Raw genomic sequence first — 25,670 nt, 5'->3', positions numbered from 1 at the left:
GGGGAGCAGATCGTTTAACTCCCGAGTGGAAAAACGCAACCCGGTGTGGATTACAGCCTTCTCAAAAACCGATTTCTATTTGTCGCAACAAGAACATATTTCTATTTGTATCTGTCTAATGCCCTTGTTTTATAGTCCTATATTTTAAGTATTTTAAAACCCTGTTCAAAGTAATCAATATATCGTAGCTTTGTTCTTCCCCTGGCTCATACACAATATGATTTGGCCATGAAAACTTTTTTGACATTTTTATTTTCTCATATTCTGATGAAGGTGTCCTGACCATTTTAATCTTTGTATCTTAATGAATTTCACTACATCTTGTACTATGTAGTTCTTACACAGTTGCGAATGGGTTCTCTTATGCCAAATTCCATCATTTTGTATTCCTTTTAGAATACTTTGGAAAAATTGTTTCTTTTAAAAATTCCATAAAACAATTTATTAGATGCATTAATTTTTTCGTATCTCCGATGTGATATCATTACTGATGTTAGTTCAAGTGTTCTAATTATTTTATTTTATAACCGTTGTTGAACAGCCACCCAATTTTTAGGTTTATGACTTCTCATGTTCAACTTCGTAACCTCATAATTTTGAACCCAATCCAGACGACAAGGGAACTCCTGTATCAAGTATTGGAAGAAATTTTCCTTCATGGAGGACTTTTTTTCGATGGGACTAACCCGAATTTGCGTTACACGGAGAGGAAGACCACGAGAACCTCCCACTGTTAGCCTGACGGCAAGGGGAGTCTAACTCATGATCCGTCAACCACTGAGGATATTTCACGTCAGCACTGCGGTCGGTGCAAGCCGGATGCGAAATTCGTATCGACCAGCCATCGCTGGGATTCAAACCCGGTTCACCTGATTGGAAGCTCCATCTCCTGAGCCAACGTGGCTCAAGTGTTCGAATTAGTCGAAAATGACAGAAATTTTGAATACAACATTCCATCATCACCGACGAAAAATTGTGTTAATGAAAATGAATGAATAAAAAAAGTTAACTCAATAAAGTTAACTAATGATAGTAGTTAAAATCTTGTATCCTAGCGCAGCTTTTAAGTCAGCAATTTTCCTAAATTACTGAATAATGTTTATCTTTCTCAGAGAACGTGACTTTTGTAGTCTATTAAAACACCTTTAACACTTCACATTTTACAGTTTCTACAGCATTGCACAACTTTTCTAAAAATAGTTCGTTTGAAGGGGTTGTTTGGTCTGACCGTTACTGCCGCCACAACAATTCGCCTCATACATATGCAAGAATTTTCTCCGTCTCCTTTTGCCCTTCTTTGCCCCACCCTTTAAAGAACACTTCTCCTGGAAACCATTGAGTGTGTTTGAAAAGTTCGGAGGCTCTTCCATTCGAAAAGTAGTGAGGATGAAGGGAGGGGGAGGATGTGGTGTATCTTCCTTCCTATTATGCAAACGATCACTTGCGGAAGTTGAAAATTCCATCTTCGATAGGGTGATGTCTCCTATCGAATACCATCCTTTACATATTCGTTCGATGATAAGTAGGATTGATTTTTATTCGATATACCCCGAAAATGACGGGTGAAAACGTGATTTCGAATATATTTTTGATAGATAGATATTAGCTCGAGAAAACGAGGGATAAAGTCGAATGTCTTTATTTAATTTCTTGTTGTGTTCTTTATTCGAAATCGTTTTCTCAAATCTTCTGATATCATTTTTTCTGAGAAATGGTTTTAAAAGTCAACAATAGTAAAAATTGTCGACTGCATAAATTAGAGTTTGTACCAGAAATTTGGAGTCAGTAGTTGAAATGTTCGATTCCGACCTGGGATTTTCCTGAGAGCTCGACTCCGACTTATATTTTTGCAAAAGTTTCATAATGTAAGAAACAAATTTTTAAAAAACAAATTATTGAAATTGTGTAATATCATTATAACATAATATCGCACACACATATAAAAATATTTTTATACGTATGAAATATTATTTAATTTCTTGTTATGTTTTTCATTCGAAATCGTTTTCTCAAACCTTCTGACCTCATTTTTTTCTGTGAAATGGTTTTAAAGTCAACAATCGTAAAAATTGTCGACTACATAAATTAAGGTCCCGCAGTGGACTGATCGTTAAGACACGGTTCCCAGCAGATCACCGAAGTCAAGCATCCTACGGTCAGTGAGCGGGTGGGTGACCACTTGGATCAGTCGGCGTAGGGACCGAGGGTGTGCGGTATTGGTCCTCGTTAAACTGTGCTACCGTAAAGTGCTCGACTTCGCGCGCAGGTCGTCGGGCTACCGAAGCGGGGGTGCCATCCCCTCCGCAGAGGATCAAAATTGTGATGGCATGTCTTCGGATCATCCTCCGGGATGTTTCCCAGACCGTCGCCAATAGCCCATTGTGCAGCTCTAGTGCGACGTAAATTAACAACAACAACAACATAAATTAAGAGTTTTTACCAGAAATTTGGAGTCAGTGGTTGAAATGTTCGATTCCGACTCCGAAGTTTCCTGAGAGCTTGACTCTGACTTATATTTTTGCAAAAGTTTCATAATGTAAGAAACAAATTTTAAAAAATAAATTATTGAAATTGTGTAAAATAATTTAAGGTAATATCGCACACACATATAAAAATATTTTTACACGTATGAAATATTTATATAAATAACATGAAAAACATTATGGCTTAACACTGTTTTTCGTTGATGTCGGTGCATTTTTGCGATCTGGAAAATTCAGTTTTCCCACATTGATTTTCATATTATTTTGGTTGTCATCAGCATAAAATTAATAAAAGTCATTATGGTTATGCTTTCATTAAGGTAAAAGTCATTAAAGTTATGTATTTATCTGCATTTGCGCGCGTAAGAAAAATCGACGTAGGCAATAAAAAAAATCAAAATTGAAATTTTTATATATTTTTCATCATATTTGTATGATAAGCTACCTATAACGAAGGAATTACAGGCCGGGATAGCGTGGTCGGTAAAGCGTTGGGCCCATGTTCGAGAGTTCGTGGGCTCGAAGACTCCCCGTGTAGTAAAGTGACTGATGCACGTTAAATCTGTTGAGTCGCAAAAGTCCTCCATGTTCCCATATCAAATCAATACCTCTGGGGGTACTGGACGAGAGATCGATCGTTCTCTGATTCAGGTCAAAATTAAGATCTGTGGATGAATGAATAGGTTCGCCCTATCATACATCCATTCATTCGTATGGGTGTGACGTATGGGTATGGCAGAAGTCGAATTCTTGGCCTTAGATGGCGCCACTGGAAAACAAAAGCAGTCGCACCCCCTCTGCCTAAACAGGTATACGTCAACAAGAACGAAGAAATTTTTTTTCAAAATTAAATTTTGTTTTACCAGTTTTTTGAAATTCTATTTTAGCTTTCAAAGCATTAGCAATAGAAAGAAAATAGTTGTCAAGCCATTTTTCTCGTAACCTACTGTGAGGCGTTTATGTCGTTTTTTAATTTGCACAGCAGTGTACTGTTTACTATTACGTTTGTGATTTTGATTGTTTACTAAATTAAGAGTTTAAATGAAGAGAATTGTTATTCTTTATTGTCCCGTATATCTACGTTGCATTTATGATAAATTTATTTCAATTATTTCCTAAACTTAGTGACCAACTTACAATCATTATTGTTTGGTTCAAATTACATTAATATACTATTATAAATTTCAATTAAAGATATTCGTTAAATGATTTAGAATTTAACGATCCGCTTCATGCACAATGTGATGCATTCAAAAATTGCATTTAATATATCCGTCAGATAGGTAAGCGAAGATATTAAATTGCTGTTGTGAACACACAACTTTGTTATAAAATGTACTTTTAATGTACTTATCAGTACATGGTATTAATGTTCTTATATGTACAATGTACTTGTACAATGTACTATTTCCATTCTTTCTCTTCTCTTCGATATGCTGCTTCTATTCCAGCCTTTTAACCCTTTAAGACATAGCCTGCACGATTGAACGGATTAGATATTAACTCAACATGTGCATAGTTACATTTTAAAACAAGTTTAAACAGAGTAAAAATTTTCTTCTTTAAAAACAACCATTTTAATGCAAATATCCATTACATACATCAAATTGAGTCTTGAATTTAATAATCTTATATGCGTGGATTATGTTGGATTTCTTAGAATAATATTCATACCAAAATAACTTTCCTAGAACTTTTTACATTTTAAGCTATTTATACAAGAAAAAATAAAGACTTTCTAATTGCAACATGTCTTGAAGGGTTAGATAGCTATCTGTCCATTTTCTAAAATACGCATTTTGAGACATGTTTATTTTTTTTAAATACTCATTTTGAGCTGTGTCCTTTGTCTTAAATACTTATTTTGAGCTGTCTCCGTTGTCTTAAATACTTATTTTGAGCTGTGTCCGTTGTTTTAAATACTTATTTTGAGCTGAGTCCATTTTCTTAAACACGCATCTTGAAACTATTTTAATTTTCTTAAACGCGAATTTTGAGCTGTGCCCAGAATAAAAAGGTCACAAATGATCTGTCTAAATAATTTTCATAAGATCAAAAACCTATTTACTTTTTTTAACCTAGAGACTTCGATTTCTTCGATTTAGCATATAGTATTTAGCATAACTTCGACGAAAATATGAAAAATACGAAAATATGCTGAATGTTCTTATTAGCTGTTCTTTTATTGTTCTTGCTCAACTGTTCTAATTAATAATGCTCATACAGTTTTAAGTTGCTGAAATGTTTGTTGTTTAATTTCCCCATAGGTTGAAATAAAAGTCCTCGTTCCTTGCCTTCTGAAACTTCGTGTTAATTCTTTTTTTGCTTCCTTTAATGCTTTTTAATTTATTCTTAAGAATTCTTTGATTATAACCTCTGTAGTCTTATTATGTTTACTTTCAGCCACCAAAGCTTTTTCACCGTTTCTGGTCGTATATATTTGCTCTCAACTATCACGTCAAATGACCATTCTAATCTTACTGTATTCATCATCATCATCATATTTAATTACACCGTAAAAAAATTTGGATCAAATTACGTTAAAAAGTACCGACAGTTAAGGTGCCAGTACTTTTTACCGTAAAATCTATTTTTACTGGAATATGTTACGGAACAAAAAATCTGATATGCCATAAAAAATCACTGAATCAGTAAAAATCAATTAATCACTCTAATTAAAAAAATATCACTGTAAAAATTACGGTTTAATATTTTATAGTAAAAATAGATATTGACGCACTCAAAGTGCCGGTACTTTATAACGTAATTTGATCCGGAATTTTTTTACTGTGTAGACAGCACAGTGTAAGCCAGTGCCTTCTTCTGAATTCTATTCAACTGCATTATATTTTTGACACTTGTACAATGTGACTACTCCACTAGCTCCATCCTAATCAGTCTAGGTTTAACTTTTTTGCTAGTTGGCGGCTTATAAAAATGATGGGAAATTATCAACCCTTCTAAATATATGAGCCGCTCAATTCATTCAGTTCGAACTTTACAACTACTGGCTTTCTTTAGATTTTATGCTGCTTCAAGGTTAAATTTTCTTCTACAAACATTACTGAATAAAACTTTTCACTTATATCGATCGGCTTTAAAGATACATAAAATTCAGAATAATATTTTACTCATTATGTTTAAGTGTATTAGCGTTTTTCCTTCGTAAAAAAATATTTTTTTTTATCATTATCCCGCTTATTCCGTTCGTGTCAAAGAAAAAAATTGTTCCGGCCTATTTGACTTTGTTCGAGAGCACAATATCCTTAAAAAAGGAAGTGTTTTATCGAATACTGGCGTAGAGGAATTTTTCGTTATTTGTTGTAATTATAAATGTATTTAAATTAAAATCTCCTTAATTTCTCAGTATTTTTTTATTTGACACTGGCAACACCAAGTGTCTCTTTTTATACAAAGTTGACACGAAAAATTAAGTTACTAGATTTAAAAATTAAATAAAAAAAACCTTTCAAGGGTCAATTTTTCCCTTATAACCAAAAAAAAAAAATTTAAATAAATAAGAAATAGAACAATAAATAAAAGGATAGGTCAGTAGAATATTTCAGAATCTGGGAGCACTTAATTGCATAAAGATGAGTTTTTCTCAGCGAAATTTTTCACATTTCAGCTTTTTCCTTGCAGAATTTTTTTCAACAATTGAAAATTTTTTAAAATTTTTTTTGCTTTTTTCCTTTTAACAAGCATAAAAACAGCTTTCAAATCTCAAATTAATTAGTGGTGAAAAATAAATTATTCACTTGAACACGTAAAACTAATGTCTTATGTGAATATTTTTAGAGCTTTTTCCTCTCATTTAACGTTATATATAAAAAGGAATATTTTGAAAATACAACTTTCTGCGACGTTTATTTCAATTTTAATGCACACTACTAAATTACGAAGCCTTTCAAGGCTTTTAAGTGGTAAAAAAGTTCTTATTGCGTTACTTAGTGACTGGAATATTCTTTAGAACAATGGAATTTCGTAAGCGACTGTAATAATGTTCTTTACTGTTTGGCTTAAAATGTGGAAACATGATATGCCGTGCTCGAAAGTAAATTAAGTTTCGAAATCATATGCATTCATTTAAAATTTATATTTAATATTCTAAAGAAGGCGCCAGAAGAGAATGCTTCTTTCAAAAAAGAGAATTTCTTAAGTAACATTTTTTTTTAAAATTTAAAAGAAGAAAATAAAAGTCGTAATGAAAAGTTTCGAATTCTAAAAAGTTCCGGGAAAAAAAATTAAAGCCGCATTCTTAGTGAAGAAAACAACTTAACCCTAAGATGCATGAACATGCTAAAATTTTGCTTTTCTTTTTGTGGTGTATAAGGAAAATTTTTATTCAGCATTAAATGGCACCAAAATGTTATGTAAAATCTGGGTATCAAACAAAACTTTTTTTTTTGGCTTTCGAGACCCTGGATTTGAGTATATTAGTTATTTCGGGGCCTCTTGTAAGATTTTTTTTAATTGATCAAAATGTATAGAAACAAAATAAAAACTTAACCCTAATATGCATACGCAATAATATAATTTTACCCTACTTTTTAAGGTGCATAGGGTTTATGGTTGCTATTGCGCTTACGCTTGCATACCGATTTTATCACGTTTCTTAGTGACTGGAATATTCTTTAGAACAATGGAATTTCGTGAATGACTATAATGTTCTTTATTGTTTGACTGAAATTGTAGAAATATGATTCACGGTGCTCTAAAGTAAAAAAAGTTAAGGAATTATATGCATTTATTTAAAATTTATGTTTAAAATTCTAAGGAAAGTGTCTTCCCACAGTTTTTTTATTTAAATAAACTCCGCTGTTCACATTTTAGAAAAATTAAACACAAACTTAACCCTAAAATGCATGAAGATGCTAAAATTTTGCTTTAGTGTTTATAGTTATTTGTATAAGAGAAATTTTTAGTCAATAGTAAATGACACCAAATGTTACGTAATACCTTGGTATCAAACAAAGCATTTTCTTTTAATTTCAAGACTCTGAATTTGATCATATTATTCTTTCAGGGGGGTCGCTTGTAAGATTTTCTTACTGGTAACACTTTAAGAAAATCCAAGAGAACTTTACTCTAAAATGCATACCGAATAAGGTAATATTTTGCCTTAAAGTGTATAAGAGAACGTTATGCTTAATTTACTCAATAGAAAATGGCAGCAAATGTTACATAAACTTTTGCATTGAACAAAACTTTTTTAATTTTTTAAAGATTTTGAGACCCTGGATTTGAGTATATTATTTATTTTCAAGTCACTTGTACGATTTTTTTAAACAAAAACAAGACTTAAGAAAATTTCCACTTAACAAAAGCAAAATAGAAACTCAAACCTAAAACGCATACCTTATTAGGTAATTTTTTCCTTACTGTTAACGGTGATACGGGAAAATTTTACTTAATAGTAAATGGTACCATATATAATCAATTAAAAGAAACTTTCTGATATTTGAATACAATATTTTGTCAAAAATTTACTTTTTTTAAATGGTTTAACAATTGCTACTATTTTTCTTTGGTTCTTACTCTATTTTGGTTAAATATACGATATCAGGTTTTCTTTTTTATCTTTCAGAATTGGATACCCAAAGGAAATATAAAAACTCACAATGGAAGGAAAGACAATAATTTTCACTACACTTATTACTGGTGTGTTTCTTATAACTTTTAGTGCCAACTATCCCTCAAGGCGTAAGTTCATTTACACTTTTTTCTTTCAAATTTTTTAATCTGTTTTAAAGTTTGTATATATTTACGAAGTGCTTATCTACGCAAAAATATGATTTTAATTACAATGATAAATTATAAGAAAGGTAAGAAATTTGGTTCACGACCCTTTATGGCATACACCTTATTATTTGAGTCTAGTTTATTTAGTTTCATGATCAAAATGTGAAGGAATACACTCGAAAAATATCCAACAATATGCACAAAAAAAAACAACAACTAAAAATTGATATTTAATTTTTTTTGTATAATAAGTAAAACTAATTTTAGAAAGTTAATTAAGCTAAGTTAATTGAACGTATTTAAAAAATATTTTATTGCATTTATGAGTTAACTTTCTGCTAAGTTACTTATTATGTAAAAATTGCATTTTCAGTCATTTCTTAAACTCGAATCTCAGACGGATATGCAGGATGCTTTGTAAAAACCTATATTAATGCATAAATATTTATGAAATATGAGTTAATAAAAGTATGCATATTTGGGGTCACAAATTATATAGAGATAGGAAATGCGGACAAATAGTTATTGAAGTCAATAAGAGCAAAGAAGGAATAAAAATAATCTAAAATCAGTTTATCTCTATATTTAAAGAAAAAGCTTTAAGCCGGTTATTAACAAGGTATTCTAAACGGATAACGGTGGTTAAAAAATTTTTTTTTTGCTGCTGATGATTTTAATTCTTTTTTTTTTTATTGTTTAAAGTGTGAGAGTTTTCAACTTTTTCTCACTTAATAATAAGCTCAGTTTTTTTTTAATTTCAGTTTTTACAAGTGTTTGAATAAATGAACAGAGTCAGTGAAGCGATGCAATTTAATAGCAATTCAATGATCGGATTTTCACGTACTAGAACTTTGTGGGCCTTAACAATATTTTTTCCCTAATGCCCACCTGGAGAATGACCTTTCGTCATACAGGAATCTGAAGGGCAGGTTTGTTGGCCACTTTTTCAGGGCACCATATTACGTGAGCCAGCGTTGCTCCCACAGTAAGGACAGATTGTGCAAAGAATTCAGAACATCCATGCCTTGACCGGGGTTCGAACGCAGAACCTTTCTGATGCAAGACTAGTTCCCTGACCCCCTTAGTATGACAATTAATTAGTGTATACGATGTTTTGAGTAACAAAAATACGCACTTTCCCTGAGTAAACCCACCTTTATCTCAACAGATTTTAATTCTGGAATATATGATCCCAATAGAATTTATGGTCAAACGAAAATCCTAATCCTAAAGGTAGCGGGAAAAAATAGTATTCCCTAACGTTGATTTCTCTCGTTTTGCATATTTTTCATATCTCGAGAACGCGAATCACAAACTTTTTACTCCCAATTTCAAAATGAATTATCCCCAAATTTTTTTAATTAAAATTATTTATTATTAAAATTATTTTAAAAAGGGTGGCATTTTTCTGGAGTTGAAAGGTATACAAATTTTTATGCAATTTAAATTGCATGAATTTAAATGAAAAGAAAAATCGAAATATTGAAGGGAATGAGTTGAACAGTTTTAAAAAATTAAGTTTTTATGCATGTTTCATGGAGAAATCAAAATACATAAAAAGGGAAATAAGCATCTTCGTCCTGAGACATTAATTATTATCGCTCTTTATTTGCCATAAAACTGGCCTAAAAATTGGATCGTTTTGTTTATTGGGTTCAAAGTTTTTTCTTGCACCGTATCGTACTTGAATCGAATTTTTTACCCTTCTTCTAATTTTTCATTGTCATTAAACGCAATAAAATTATTTTTAAAGGCAATCATTTAGTAAAGGTATATAAACAGGAAAAATAAAAACTTAAAATATTATTTAAGGGATAAAAATTTACCAAATATTGTCCAATATAGTAGAAGCTTATACTATTATAAGCTTACTATTATTTAGTAATAGCTTACTTTTAAAATTTATTTTAATTCAAAGTACCTATTATAAGAAAAAATATTGTTAAATTATAATGTATATTTCGCAAAATAATTAGATTTTAAAAATTATGACAGCTATATTTTCATTTTTTATCAATACCAAAAACGTCATAAAAACTGTTAACTGTTTGATGAAGATGTTTGTTTCCTTGCCGAGAAGTTATTTGTAAAAGAAGTTTTTGAAAACAAACTAAAAAGAACATTATATTTTTAAATTTAAAGAATTGAACCAGATAATCAATAATTTGGAAAATTTTCATGTTTCGTGACCAGGGAAAAATTGCTCAGTTTTCCATCTTCTTCATTTAATTTATCTTTTTGCATGTTATCGCTGTCTCTCAATAAAGTCTTCAAATTCAGGATATTCTTTAATAACCACTCTTACTTTATACGAGGGTTACCAAGTGATTACGGATTACCATACCTATATAATGGATAGAATTAATATTACTCTTTATATTAGTTCATTTCTCTTATTTAAATGGATTAGGAAAGTTCTATAATAAGATTTCTCTCAATATAGTACATTAAAATCCATTTAAATAGCCTTTGTGAAAAAGTCTATTTTGTTTTTAATCGTTAACGCTAATTTTAAGTACGTAAAATGCTTCAATGAGTCAAAAATAACTCGAAATCTAACATCGTTAAATCTGACATTTCTTTTTAAATTAAAAAAGGATTTTTAAACGAACTGCAAAACTAAGTTTTAAGGTTCAACATAATCGCTTGAATTATGTCACTGAAATAAATCAATCTTACACTATCGAAATATTCCAAATAATATAAAAGGACGCTATACATGTTTTTCTTGAATGTTTTTACCTGAATTTTATATTTTCCGGAAGAATTTTTGAAAATGGACAGTGTATGTTCTTACTGAACGCATTTTTCAACTAAATCGGTTGTAACTTTCGAAGAATGGGATTTATAAATTTGTTCTATGAAAATAAAACAATATTTAGCTTAACCAAAAACCACGAACATTCTATTTTCATTATTTCATTTTTTTATTCTAAACATCCCAGACAAGCTAAGCAGATTATACGAATGTTCTAGAATTTTTCCTTTTTATTCTGTTTTCCGGCCTTTTTTTCATATATTGTTCGTGATAGTACTTAGTTTGAATGATGAGTCCAACCACGAATTTCCTTCGTGGCACATCGAGTAGGGTTGACCATAAATCTTTTCGGACACTTCTGTGGATATCCATTTATTAAATACCCATAAGTCTTTGCGAAGTAGCTTTTCGTTGATTCGGGAAAAAGGGTGACGACCAAAAATCCCCCCCTCTTTTTTTCTCAAGAGGTTCATATTTGGAGAGAGAAGAAGAAAACGATAAAAATGAACTTCACTTTGCATTCGAAGAAAGTGGCGGTAAACCACTTTTTACTGAATTTATTTCGATTTCAATTTATTATAATTTTTTCTTTTTTTAAAAATTGGTTCAGAAAAATACTTTTATGGGAACTAGAACGTGTTCATCGAAACAGAAAGCCCTTTCATGGAAAATTCGATTTTTAGAATGAAATTTTACTTTTCCTTATTTTGTTTGATGGATTATGCTCAGGTTAGAAAATTGAAAGCATTCTTTTTTCTAAAAATTTCAGTCTAAAATATAATTTTAAAACATTTTTTTTTAAAACTCTAAATAACTATAAAAAAGTAGAGCACTATAGTTGTTCATTTATAATTTTTTCGTTCCGCATAATTTATAACTTCTACGGAATATGTATGTTCTTATAAAAAATAATTATAACAAATTATGAATTAGAATAAAATAATTTATATTACAATAATTTGTATTAAAATATTAATTAATTAAAAAAAATTATGAAAATGGAAAAAATAATTAAAATAATTCATGAGTTCAATTAACCTGGGGAACTTATTATGTTTAGTGTTGAAGTTCAACTTTAAATATTAAAATGGTAAAAATATTCTGCTCCTGTCGCTTGATAGCTTTTATTTATTTATTTTTTTACTTCTGATGTTTATTTTTAAGAATATTATGACTCACAGCTCCATTCCGGAGACTGAATCTATTATTTAAAACCCATATTTATACAAATATTTTACTTATTGTTTCATTTTCTGTAACTCCAGCGTTTTTTAAAAACTTTGGAGGAAAGTAATTTAATAAAAAATATTAATGAGCCAAGCCCAGAAATTAATGATTCTTGAGACTAGAGAGACAACCCAAGAGCTTAGTTAATGTTATTCTTCATTCAGGGTATATGGATGTTTTTCAAGGAGGTAAAAGCGGGATTTCTGAATGTTTTACCCATTAAGAACTTCTATTTTTCCTGTCACGTGCACTAAACAGTAATCACTGCCTTAATTACTATAACTATAATTAGAAAACTCGTTATAGTTAAAAACAAACAGGGAGTAAGTAAAATAATGGAAACACTTCTATACTAATAAATTTTTTCCCATTTCTCAAGAAATGCTTAAAGAATAATTATATGACTTCTGAGGTGATTAGATCATGCAATTTCTCATATTTATCAATTCAGTATAAATCTTTTCGATGTTTGAGGGAATGGAAATAAATTATAAACGAAAAATAGTGTTTTTGATCATGCAAGTGATTAGATCATGCAATTTCTCATATTTATCAATTCAGTTTAAATCTTTTCGATGTTTGACGGAATGGAAATAAATTACAAACGAAAAATAGTGTTTTTGATCATGCAAGTGATTAGATCATGCAATTTCTCATATTTATCAATTCAGTTTAAATCTTTTCGATGTTTGAGGGAATGGAAATAAATTACAAACGAAAAATAGTGTTTTTGATCATGCAATTTCTCATATATTTATCAATTCAGTTTAAATCTTTTCGATGTTTGAGGGAATGGAAATAAATTGCAAACGGAAAATAGTGTTTTTGAACACCCTATGGTGACAAATGTAGCAATACATTTCTAACTTGCAGCAATTATTTTGGTTGCCATTATTACATATAAATGTAGTAATTTTAAAAAATTTCGTAAACCTATCTTAAATATTTATAGAGATAAGGCCATTTATCCAATTCTTCATTTTGTTTTACGTTTTTTTGCTATAACTTTAAAAGTATTCAATAAAATTAAACAGAATTTTTGGATCAATTTAGAATTAATGACAAAATTATTGCTTTAAAATGTGAGAAAAATTTGTTGCAAATGTAATTAAAATAATTCTTTTTAACTGCTCATGTATGGGAAAAATTTTAAATTGTTTTTCCTTAATTCTGTAGTGAATTGTATTTGGCAACAAATGAAACAAAAAACCGATTTGAATATCTAAAAAAACATAAAAAGCTTCAAGCAATTTTCTAAATTGTTTTTGTACTTTTTAAAGAAAAGCTCAAAATAATCAGGAGTTTTCCACTAATTTTGTTTTTTTACTATTAAAAAAGATTTATTGAAGGTGACAATGCCATTATTGGGGCTCATTCCCTATAAACGAGTCTTTTCTTTTGCATGTCTTTTTTCATTATACAATCATATTTTGGTGTATGAATATTTATTGTAAAGTATTATCATTTGTTATTTAATTTTATTTTATGATACAAATTTATATTTGTAGAAAACCACTTATTATTCTGAGTTTTGTTTTTAAAAGTGCAAAAACTATATAAGAAAATTGCTTGAAACTTTTTCATTTTTTTTAGATATTCAAATCGGACTTTTTTCATTAGTTGCCAAATAAGATTCTCTAAGAAATTATGAAAAAAAAAATTAAATTTTTTTTGAGCAGTATAAAAGAACTACTTTAATTATTTATATATTGCACAGTTTTGGACGAATGTTTTTCAAATTTTATTAAAAAAATTATAATAAATTGTCCTAAATATTTTGTTTAATGCTATTGAACATTTTTAAAGTTACAGCAAAAAAAATGTAAGACAAAAAAGTTAGTTTTTTTTAAATGAAAAATGTCCATATTTCCATTAATATTTAAGCTTGCGCAGTTTTGTGCAATTATTGCTTACAAAAATCAAAATAATTGCGACAAGTTAAAAATTTATTGCTACATTTTTTGGTCGAAGACGTTCACAAACGCTATGTAATTCATTTTCGGTCCCTCTGTGCATTCCTCAAAAACGGAAATGTTATTCTGAAAAAATAATGAGATTGCCATTAAACAAATTTAATTAAAATACACAAAGAAAATGAAAGTTGTACAAAGAAAAATTTATTGCTTTCTTGTTAAAGGAAGGAAAAGTTTCATATAAAAATTAGAAATTGATTATTTACCTATTATTGAATGACAATATGAATTGCATTTCATTATATTTGAAATGAATCGGAGATATAACTTGATTAAAAGCTTCACTTGCTTCAAAAATATACAAATTGGAAATATCAGTTGACATGTTTCAAGTGCTCCAAATCAGACGCCCATTTTCAAGACTTTAAAATTGATTTGAAACATAAAGTGTAAAGTTGTCAACGAAGAAATGGAAAAATAAAAGTGAGACAAATCAGGGACTCCTTTCCACCACTATGGTTTTTCTTGTTCATTTTTTCCCTCTTTTTCTCTCTCGGCTACCGTGGTTTTTCTAGTTTTGCTTCTCACCTTTATTTTTCCATTTTTCGTTACAGTTTACATTTCAAATCACTTTATTTATAACCATTGTCGCTTAATTTCTTTTAATTTACTTCTGACAAGTTTTGAAAATGGGTGCCTGTTTTGGATCGCTTGAAACATGTTGATCGTTCTTTCCAATTTGTATATCTTTGAAGCGAATGAAGCTTTTTAATCAAGGTAATATCTTACCTCTTCAGTTTCTTGGGATTATTTATTAAAGAATCTGATAACTCTTTCATACTTTCCCGGATATCACTTGGCATTCAATAGAATGCCTAGGAAATATGTGAAATATGAATCTTTTCATGCATTGCTAACTAGTTTCAGGCATTCTATGCAATCCCCAGGCATTCTGTAGAATACCGGTAACATATACACGTTATTGCTTGATTTCAGCTCAGTATCTAGTGAAGGGCTTCTAAAATTAAATTCCTCACGTAACAATTAAATGATTTTCATTTTACAGTTGAGTTCAGAAGGGATGGCTGGCACAAGGATGTTGGTAGGAAACACGGGAAACCTTCTCCTCTCTTGGCGGCATCTTCCAAGAAGATCGATATAAATGAATTTCTCATCGGAGTTATTGAGAATTTCAGAGAAGATATGCTCACAGGAATATCAGACTTGAAGGTCCCAGTTCTGGATCCTTTCGTACCAAAGAAACCTTTCAATGTCGATGTTGAAGACAGCAAAGCCAGCTTGCATGGAAATTTCACGGATGTTGTGGTCGAAGGTAAGTCACATGGTTCATATGATTTTCTTCTACATTTGACAAAGAGGTTTGACTTTTTTTTTAAATGTAAACACGCATTATTTTTGCAACAGATTCATTCATGAGATCGCTGGCTTATAAAATCTTTCTTGAGAGAGGAGCTTTTATTTTACACGTAGTTATAAAACAATCACCCACACGCAGAAGGAAATAAGGATGCAGTGAAAATGGTCCTTTAGGTATGAAAAGTTAATTCCAACCAACCTTCATTTCCGTTTGATACTTTTCGATCGGTTTGTTTGTCGTGGTATAACGCTTTCAATGAAATATAAATGAAAAATTTATATTAACTTTACAGATTGTCCTTGACAGTTGATTGTGTTTTTTGGATTTTTCATTAAAAGCCGTTGTTTAAATGCATCATTTGAACCTAAAGGGAACTTTTTTTTATTTTTACTTTCCTTGAAACTTTTTTAAGCTATCCAGCCTAAGCAAATCTTTGAGATTGCATCATACCAAAATAAACCTGATGGACCATATCATACTCAATCTTACGTAATAGGACTTAATTAAACTTAAGCAAGCTAAGGGTTAACTTATTATACTATTTAAAACAACTTCTATCGAAATCTATTTAACTATATCACATGGGAGGTGCAGAAGCCCAATTTTTGAGTCACATGCAAATCATAATAGTTCTCTTAATTACACATAACAAAAGAATTCTTAAATGTGGTAAATATCTGTAAAAAGATGAATTATTTTTATCTCTTTCTTGTTTTTTAACTTTAAGGAATTTAAAATCGTTAATAATTCAAGAAAGTTTTCCTTATTGATCTGAAACATTGAAGGGGTCTTATAGAGATTTTTAATTATTGAGGGGCATAAACCTCTCTCCCGTCAACAATGCCCATGCATTGTATAGAGCTTTTCATTACTCGAGCGAATATTTCAGACTACATTTCTTTATACATTTACTAATATCATCTTGTAAAGATGAAAATTCTGAGATTTTTAAAAACATTTCCAGAGTTATTTTAAAATAAACCAAATAAATATAACAGTAATTAATTCCTTGATCGTCCTTCTAGAGTTAAAATAAGGATAATAGTACGATATTTCTTGACCTTTCTAAGTACTATCGCAATTATTAATAATTTATCCCACTTATAAGTCATATCATATTGATGTTTGACATTTACAACTAATGCATGGTAGGTATCAGAAGTTAAGATTCAAAGACTATTATGTTTGTTTGCCCAAGGCCATACTTGATTCGCTAACCATATGTATACAGGCTTACTCATGATCTGAATTTAATCTAACAGTGAACATATCAGTTCTAGTGATTTAAGGGATGCTATTAACAGAACAAAAAGTAAGTTAATCGTTTATATTTCGACATTAAGAAACGTGTTCTAGTTGCCATGGCAAACAAAAGAATAAGATGAAACATATTGAGGAATTTATCTTAGTTGGTACTTGTAAAGTTAGTGGGTTGTAAATAATGTTGCTTTTATTCCATGTAGAGAGACTTTTGAAAGGAAAAAAAAAACAATCTGTCATTTGTTTCATACGAATGGTGTTCTAGGCCAAAATAAAATTAGATATGAAGCATCATTAGCAGCTTTGTCTTCAGAAATTGGATTTTGTGGTTGTAAGTAATGGTAAAATGCCTTTGAGATCATTCAACAAAATGTAATAATTGTTTTTAAATAAAAGCAACGTTTGTTTCAAATTTTTACACCAAAAGGCTGTCCTCTCCTTTTTGTTGGTTTGTTATTCGAAACATAATTTACTGAAAGTGTTGAATCTGATCCAATTTAGTGCTGATTTAAGCATTCATCTGTTAGTCTTATAGAAACGTATATATAGACCTTTATCCCTAGAATGACGAAAGGGGCCCGAATGGCCTTTGATGCCTTTTGATCGGTATCCCATAATTCTAGGCAGTTTTGAGTATAAGGTACCCTTTGGAATATACAAGTTTATCCTACTTTCATTAAACAAAATTGAAAGCTTCAACATACCTATTATTATTATTTATAGAAAAAAATAAACTTAGTTATTTAAGAAACTAACTATCTAATTACCTAAACAAACAATATGATAGTGTGATACTTGTTAGGCTTCCTAATAAGCCTTCCTTACCAATCCGTTACCTGCCACACAAGTGATACAAAATCAGAATTATTGTGAATGATTACAGCACCCTCTGTTGGCCAAGCAGAAATTCACAACACACGAATAATTGAAAGGCTCGTGTTCCATTTAATCAAATATTTTAGTTAATCAAATCGAATAAAATACCACTGAAATTCCGATGATCAAGTCTATAATGTGTATGTGTTCCTATTAAATTATTTATTATTATATTTTTGGATGTCTAATTGATTTACACACAAATAATATGGTAATGGTGAAACTGGCCCCTTCAGGTCTTCTAGGTATACATCAATGCTCAATCTATTTAGTGTTAAATGTTTTCATTGATTGTATGGTTATAATAGAGATAAAAGCTAAGATCTAAGTTAAAAAAATATGTCTAACTTATAAAAATATTAGTAGTTCAGATTTTAAATATAATTGGGATTTATTAAAAGCTAAATTGAAAGACACTAATAATTTTTAAACGTGATAAATCCTATTTTAAAGCGAGTATAACCTTTCGTACATTAGCATCGTCCAGATATTACCAGAAGTAAGGACTAAGTGTGGAAGACGTTTCAACCACGGTTTACACAGAGGCAAGGCACGCGCTGAACATTTGTCCCCTCGCCAAATGCGATAAAATCGTACATTTAGCGAATGAAATTGTGTTTTGGCAAAAGTATTGCCAAATGATTTTTCCACTGGAAAGAAAAATATACATTTAACTCGTTCTTCAATATTATGCCAAAAGGCATTTTTCTAAACAAATAATATTTTGATTCGATTAGAGTAATTTTCGGTAGATGTGCCACATAACCAATTAGAATTGAGTCCAAATAATATAAGCCTGAAACGAACTGCAGTAAAATAGTTTTCTACAGTAAAAAAAATAATCATAAATTTTTTTTGAGATTTGCATTTGGCGAATACTTCTGATTTTTGGCAAATTTACAGGCTAATAATTTAAAATCCTTTGCTCTGGCCACGTAGAGGATATGTGACTGTCTGTTTAAATATAGTGAAGCAGCTTTAAAGGTTATATTTAAGAAACTGATCTAGTTCAGTCTTGGTTTGAAAATAAATATATAAAAATTAACAGTTTTATCCTAATGATTGGCACTTACTACCTCACCTTATGCACTCTTTTTCTTTTGCAAGCATGCAAATCGAATTTGCAGAAAATTTAACAGTTCAGATTGCAGGGACAATAATTTAATTTATGATAGTTGTATACATATTTATATTTTAAACTCAAAAATTTTGTTTTCAAGGAACGTAAAAATCTCCAAATTATTTGACGTGATTGATACTTAATTGTGGATAGGTACTTTCGATGTCGTGATAATACGTTGTACCGTTGTACCTAATATATTAACACACATAGAGCCGTAATGGCTCAGGGGATAGAGCGTTTGCTTCCTAATGAGGTGAACCGGGTTCGAATCCCAGCGATAGCTGGTCGATACGAAATCCGCACGCGGCTCGTACTGACTACAGTGTTCACTTAAAATATCCTCAGTGGTAGACGGGTCATGGTTTAGGCGTTCAAAATTACAAGGCTAAGGAGTTGAACATTAGTAGTCGTAAACCCAAAATTGGGTCGGTTGTTCCACGACGGTTATAAAATAAAATATATTACCATAGGAAATGTGGTATTAGTTTCAGAATCAGAATAATTTTATTAACATGCCGAAATGAATATTGCTGGTGATAAGAAATGTTTCCTTTAAGTACGTATTCTTAAATTAGCAAAATCTTTTATATTTTATTGTTCTTTTCTTCTTGATGAACGAAAAGGATTACAATTGTACACTCATTAGATCAATTTATATAAACATTATCACGTATTTCGTCACCTTGTAACGTGATCCTTGAACTTTATAGAGTTCTTGCTGTGTGACATATTACTCATATATTATGAGTTACTCAAGTATTCATATTTTAATGTAATTTGAGGCATTGTTGTTGCCAACGGGAAGAAACAAATTCAGCTTTTGCTCCCGAGTTCAGATTTCTTCGATTATCTTTACAAAAAGAATTTTTCCTGGGGGTACGCTGGGTTTCTAAACCCCTAAAATCCTGTATACATCAAAAGGGAGTAGTGTGAGATAGAAGCTATTTTTGTCAAAGCTTCATAAACGATTTAAAGAACAGTTTGAAAAGAATATATCTATATATATGTGCTTCAAAGTATCGTATAATTTTTTAAAGCCTGAAGCGACATTAAATCGCTTTTTTCGAAGTTTTCTTTCTCAAATAAAACTTACTCAACCCCTCTTGAATGGAGCATTATTTAATTTTATTGGCTGTCTGGAAGAAATAAATTCCATGGATGCTCACCCCCCCCCCTTTATCTTGAACAATAAAAAAATAAAGAAATATAAATTCTATCTTGACACGCGACATTTTTTCTCTGTTTCCGTTCAAGATACCGGCTTTATCTACATAAAATAAATGCAGCTATTTCTGGGAGAACTGATGCTCAAGTACGCCAACCGAATATTTAATCATAATTTAGTCAATACCAGGGCGAGAGTGGTTTGGCGCATTTGGCATGCATGGCACAACTAAAGCTTGAACTGCTATGTCAAAGTCTTCCACGTGAAAGGAAGCATTTTTTCGCGTGACCTGATTGGCGAAACTTTTGGAATTTTTTGTTACACTTTTTTTTTGCTGTCTGCTCGTGCTTGGCAATTTCTTACTTCGTGGTTCACCATTATAGCTAGAAACAGCCAAGGCTGTAATTATTTCCTCCCGTCTCCAAATTAAAGGCGTCGTTTGAGATAATGTTTGGCTACTGTGGAAGAATAATGGTAATGAAATAAGAAGTAGTATAGTTAAAGTGGTTAATATTAGGTTAAGTAAGACTTAAAATGTATCTCTTGGAATGAATTAGCAAAAGAACTTCTGATATAATAGTTTTTAACCGAACTTGAAAAAATGTGGAAGGTTTTTCAAATAAACATTGCAGAAAATTATGTAGTTCGGATTAACGAAGGCATTATAATTATCTGAGACTATAGTTTTGTTTCAACATAGCTAATTTCTAAATAATGAACATTAATTCCTTCTCGAGCAGTTTCTCTTTTGAAGTAGAACAATAGTTAGTAATATAAAACATCAAATAAATTGTAAATAATACTTTTTTTGTAAAGGAAAAAAAAAACTCTACGGAATAAATTAAGACAACAGAAAATTGATTCGTAACTATTGTGTTTTTTTTTATATTACGGACAAAGTTGTTACTTGACGTGAGACTAACTTTCCTCAGTGGTGGTAAAATCTTGATGTTATTGCAAAAGGATTGATGTTCCACATTAACAAAATCGTAATCACTGGTTGATAGCATGAAATCGTAGTGCACTTCTTTTAAAAATATGCTACAGTTTTAGAAAAGCACGCTAGGCTCTTTATTTAAGCATTTCATAACAAAATCTGTGTAAGTTGACCCTTGTAACAATTGTCTTGTATCAACCCCGGCAACAATTTGAGCAACAATTTGATCCACTGAGGCAAGTCGCCGACTTATAATAAGAGTAATTTGTTTTTACCAGTTTGGTTTTCGCTAATCAAGCTAAAATTGCCAATTGTTTTTATCTTTTCTTATTTGATCATTAAAATTGACGTGGACAATTGATCAACTTACAGAGGTGATCAGCTTAGCAGGCTTTACTTTACACTGTTTTAGTGAAGCATATTATTATTTTTTGGTAAAGAATTCTACTATCTGCTTTAGAGAAGTATTTTTGCTCTTCTTTAGAGTTGGGTACTGATTCGGTGACTCGAATCCCCAACTTGCAAATAATTCGAATCAAAGTGAACTAATTTTATTGATTCGAATCGACCTGCGGGCCACGCCCCCTGTTCACTGGCACTCCCCAACCCCTAAGATTGCTATGCAAACCATGCATTCTTCCCTCGCTGCTCATTAAAGGCCATTTGAAGCGTGTTTTCGCTTGAAATTTTAAAAAGATAAATGAATTATTAAAAATTTTGAAACAATATCGTCTTTAAAAATGTAAAATTTACAGTCAATAATAAGTTATTGGGTAATAGTTCGCAATAGGCGATCCCACTCATTTTTGGGGATTCGCGAATAAATTAGAATATATATGTATATAAACCAGGATTCAATCACATAAAGGTAAACAAAAGTTTGGTTACCCAAAGGTGACGTCATTGAAAGAAAAGACTGCAAACCATATTATGGTAACCAGAAATGAGATTTCAACAAAACTGAACAAAAATTATCGCCATACCAAGGGGCCCCAGATTCTACACTAGAGTCAGTTATTGGAATAAAGAATGTTAATAAATGACATTGACTGGAAAAACTAACAGAAAAAAACTAACAGAATCATGCTTTCAAAAAACAGCATATATGATGACAGATATCATTTGCATTCTTTCAATATTACGTACTTCATAACTGTCATCAACGCTTTCTTCTGATCCTCAAGCACACTTTTTTTATAATACATAAAATGTGTAACAGCAGGACTAATACTTATTTTTTCGGAGAATTAAAATAGAAACGAATTAAATTATTGTTATTGAACAAGCATAAGCACATTTAAGCATAATGTAGAACACTTTGTTTGTTGATTTGAACTATTCGCTTTTTACCTTTGAGTTCTGCCCAACTTATAGCCCAGTTTGTTTCAGCTTTGATGCTTATGAAAGTTCAGACACTTGATATTTTGTATATGTATATATAATATTATACTCTTTTTTAAGAAGCACACTACAATCCTTATAGTTCAGATAGCAGGTCTTGTAAAGAAGTAAAGTATGACATACTATTTTAGTAAAAATATACTATGATGAACTATTTTATTTTTTTTCTTAAAACTTTCATTTATTTATGTTGCATGGAATTTTATTAAAATAAACTATTACTGTACTGCTAATAGTAACGTAGAAACCAGAAACCACGAGCAACAAAATTTTCTTTTATGTATTAATGTTGTGAAAAAAAAATTCATATGCACTTTTTATCGTAATCCATTGATATTAAGCCCAAGTGTCACATTTTTACTCAAAATTAAAAAAAGAAAAATTAGTAAATAGAAACTGATTGCTAGTTTATTACACTTTTCGGTTTATTTTGTTAGTCTGAACAAATTTAAGTCAATTTTATTTGTTTTAATAAATAAAATTGATAATAATAAATAAATAACGCATGGTAACAAGAAACAACTCGGATACTTGCATACCTATAATTTTAATGATTATTAAACTATCACAATTAAATTCTAAAATAAATATTACAAATTTATAAAAAAAAAATTAAATTTACCTTGTTTGACCTTTATGCAAAGCTGAAAAAGTATCACAAAATTCTTTGTTCACAACTCACTAGCTGATTTTTTGTACCACGTTCCTTGTCCAAGGAATTTTTAGGGATGACAAAGTATTATGTGCCTTAGCTTAAATCATTGTCTCTAAGATGGACCAAGTAAAAAATTCACAGTATTCGAGTCTTGTGAATAGGGTGGTCATTCTTGTTTTGTAATGAAGTCAAAACTTTGCAGCCTTGTAAGTGCTTTTCAAACTTTCAAGACAGATAAAAATATGTGGTTTGGAATTAAATTTTTTTTCAACCTGTATTAAGTGAATTGGATTTAAAATGTTTTTATTTCTGATTTAATATTTATAAGAGAACAGTTAAAAGTGTACTAAACAGTAATTTTGCTTAACGTAGACACATTACAAAATTTTCTTTGAGCACATTGAGTTTATATCAAAATTTGAGAGATATTACTTAAATTAGTTCAATCCTTCACTCCCTTTTGTCTCTCTCTCTCTTTGATTTATTTTTATCTTTCTTTTTCTTTCTCTTTGTTCTTTTTATCACTGATCATCACTTCGATTTATTTTTATCCTTTTTTGTCCATCACTTTCATTTATCTTTTATATCCTTGATAATCATTATCTCTGATAATCGTTATGATTTATTTTCGTTCTTATATTTCTCATCTTCGTCTTCCCTTTTCTCAACTCTTTGATTTCTTCTCATACTATTTCGCTCTCTCTGATTTTTTTCCTTCTTCAAATCTCTCATCATCACTTTAATTTGTTTTTTGTTCTTCTTACCTTTCTCATCACTTTGGTTTAACGCTGTTCTTCTTATTTTTCTCCTATCACCTTCAACAGAACTAAACTAAACTCAGCGGCGCGGCAGCCCATGAGGGCCAAGGCCTACTGTACCCATCTCAGTTTTCTTGACCTTGGGCTCTGTGGTGCAGGAGCAGATGTTCCGGTCAGGTGGTCAGCCGAACGCGGAACCTCCAGTGTTTAGTCCCCAAGCATGCTTGGTACTCAATTATCGACCCACTGAAGGGATAAAAGGCTGAGTCAACCTTGCCCGGCCCAGGATCGAAACAGGGACCTGTGGCACGACAGCGCGAAGCGCTACCGCTCAGCCACCGGGCGTCCATCTTTAACAGAAGGCAGGATAAAACGACAGTGACGGTAAAAACCTACATGATACAAATCCATTTACTCCAATTATTGAGGAAAACATAAGGTTAAAAGAATAAAAACTTGAAACTATTAGTAAAAAATCAGTGCTTTCTAAGCATTTGATTCCAATGTGAAATGAAAGGATTTGTGTTTTTGATGATATGAAAAGTCTCCCAGAAATCCAGATCAATACATGAAATATATTTGAGACTAATATTGGTTGAAGAAAAATCGAACTTTTCACTTTTAGCCCATCAGTGTTTTATAATGTATCATATGAAATATCTCCCAGAAATCCAAATCAATATATGAAATATATTTGTGACTTATATTGGTTGAAGAAAAATTGAACCTGTAACCTTCAACCCATCAGTCTTTTATGATGTATGAACGTTCCTGACATAGTTCCTGACATAGTAGCTGTTTTTACAATCTCTGCCACATAACTTGGCTGGTTGAAAATGTGCCATGTGTCATTAAAACCCGTCTAGGGTTTAATAAAATATTACTGTTATTGTCCTATATCACAAAGGATTACTTTCGTCATTTTCTCAGTTTTCATTTTTTCCTGATTGTTTCCAATGTATCTTTTTTTCCCTAGGAATGTCTGGTTTTGTCATGGAGTATATGAATGCAGACATCCAAAACCTGTCTTTACAGTTTCATCTGCGAATTCCGTGGATGAAAGGCTCGGGCAACTATAGCATCGATGGAAAGGTGATCAAAATTGTACCCATCAGAGGAAATGGAGAGTTTTGGGTGGAATCTTACAACCTTAGCCTGGCAGCAAAGGCTTCTCTGGAGATGTCTGAAGGGGACACNCATGAGGGCCAAGGCCTACTGTACCCATCTCAGTTTTCTTGACCTTGGGCTCTGTGGTGCAGGAGCAGATGTTCCGGTCAGGTGGTCAGCCGAACGCGGAACCTCCAGTGTTTAGTCCCCAAGCATGCTTGGTACTCATTTATCGACCCACTGAAGGGATAAAAGGCTGAGTCAACCTTGCCCGGCCCCAGGATCGAAACAGGGACTTGTGGCACGACAGCACGAAGCGCTACCGCTCAGTCACCAGGCGTCCATCTTTAACAGAAGGCAGGATAAAACGACAGTGACGGTAAAAACCTACATGATACAAATCCATTTACTCTAATTATTGAGGAAAACATAAGGTTAAAAGAATAAAAACTTGAAACTATTAGCAAAAAATTAGTGCTTTCTAAGTATTTGATTCCAATGTGAAATGAAAGGATTTGTGTTTTTGATGATGTGAAAAGTCTCCCAGAAATCCAGATCAATATATGAAATATATTTGAGACTAATATTGGCTGAAGAAAAATCGAACTTTTCACCTTTAGCTCATCAGTGTTTTATAATGTATCATATGAAATATCTCCCAGAAATCCAAATCAGTATATGAAATATATTTGTGACTTATATTGCTTGAAGAAAAATTGTACCTGTAACCTTCAGCCCATCAGTCTTTTATGATGTATGAACGTTCCTGACATAGTTCCTGGCATAGTACCTGTTTTTACAATCTCTGCCACATAACTTGGCTGGTTGAAAGTGTGCCATGTGTCATTAAAACCCGTCTAGGGTTTAATAAAATATTATTGTTATTG

The 25,670-nt window shown here is 31.1% G+C and overlaps 1 protein-coding gene across 4 annotated transcripts in view; it reads left to right on the top strand.

Moving 5' to 3' along the window:
* Positions 1–25,670, top strand: part of LOC107439415 (uncharacterized) — a 246,436-nt gene that overhangs the window by 196,443 nt on the left and 24,323 nt on the right. For all 4 annotated transcript variants that reach the window (XM_071177247.1, XM_016052005.4, XM_043045221.2 and 1 more), the window contains exons 2-3: positions 8,071–8,186; positions 15,190–15,456. In XM_071177247.1, coding sequence (XP_071033348.1) covers positions 8,105–8,186; positions 15,190–15,456 — 349 coding nt within the window. In that variant the 5' untranslated portion in view covers positions 8,071–8,104. The remainder of the gene's footprint in view (positions 1–8,070; positions 8,187–15,189; positions 15,457–25,670) is intronic.

This window comes from Parasteatoda tepidariorum, chromosome 2, assembly GCF_043381705.1.
Source record: "Parasteatoda tepidariorum isolate YZ-2023 chromosome 2, CAS_Ptep_4.0, whole genome shotgun sequence".
Lineage (NCBI taxonomy): Eukaryota > Metazoa > Arthropoda > Arachnida > Araneae > Theridiidae > Parasteatoda > Parasteatoda tepidariorum.
Note: the sequence above shows the minus strand (reverse complement) of the source record. Positions and strands in the feature narration are given on the sequence as shown.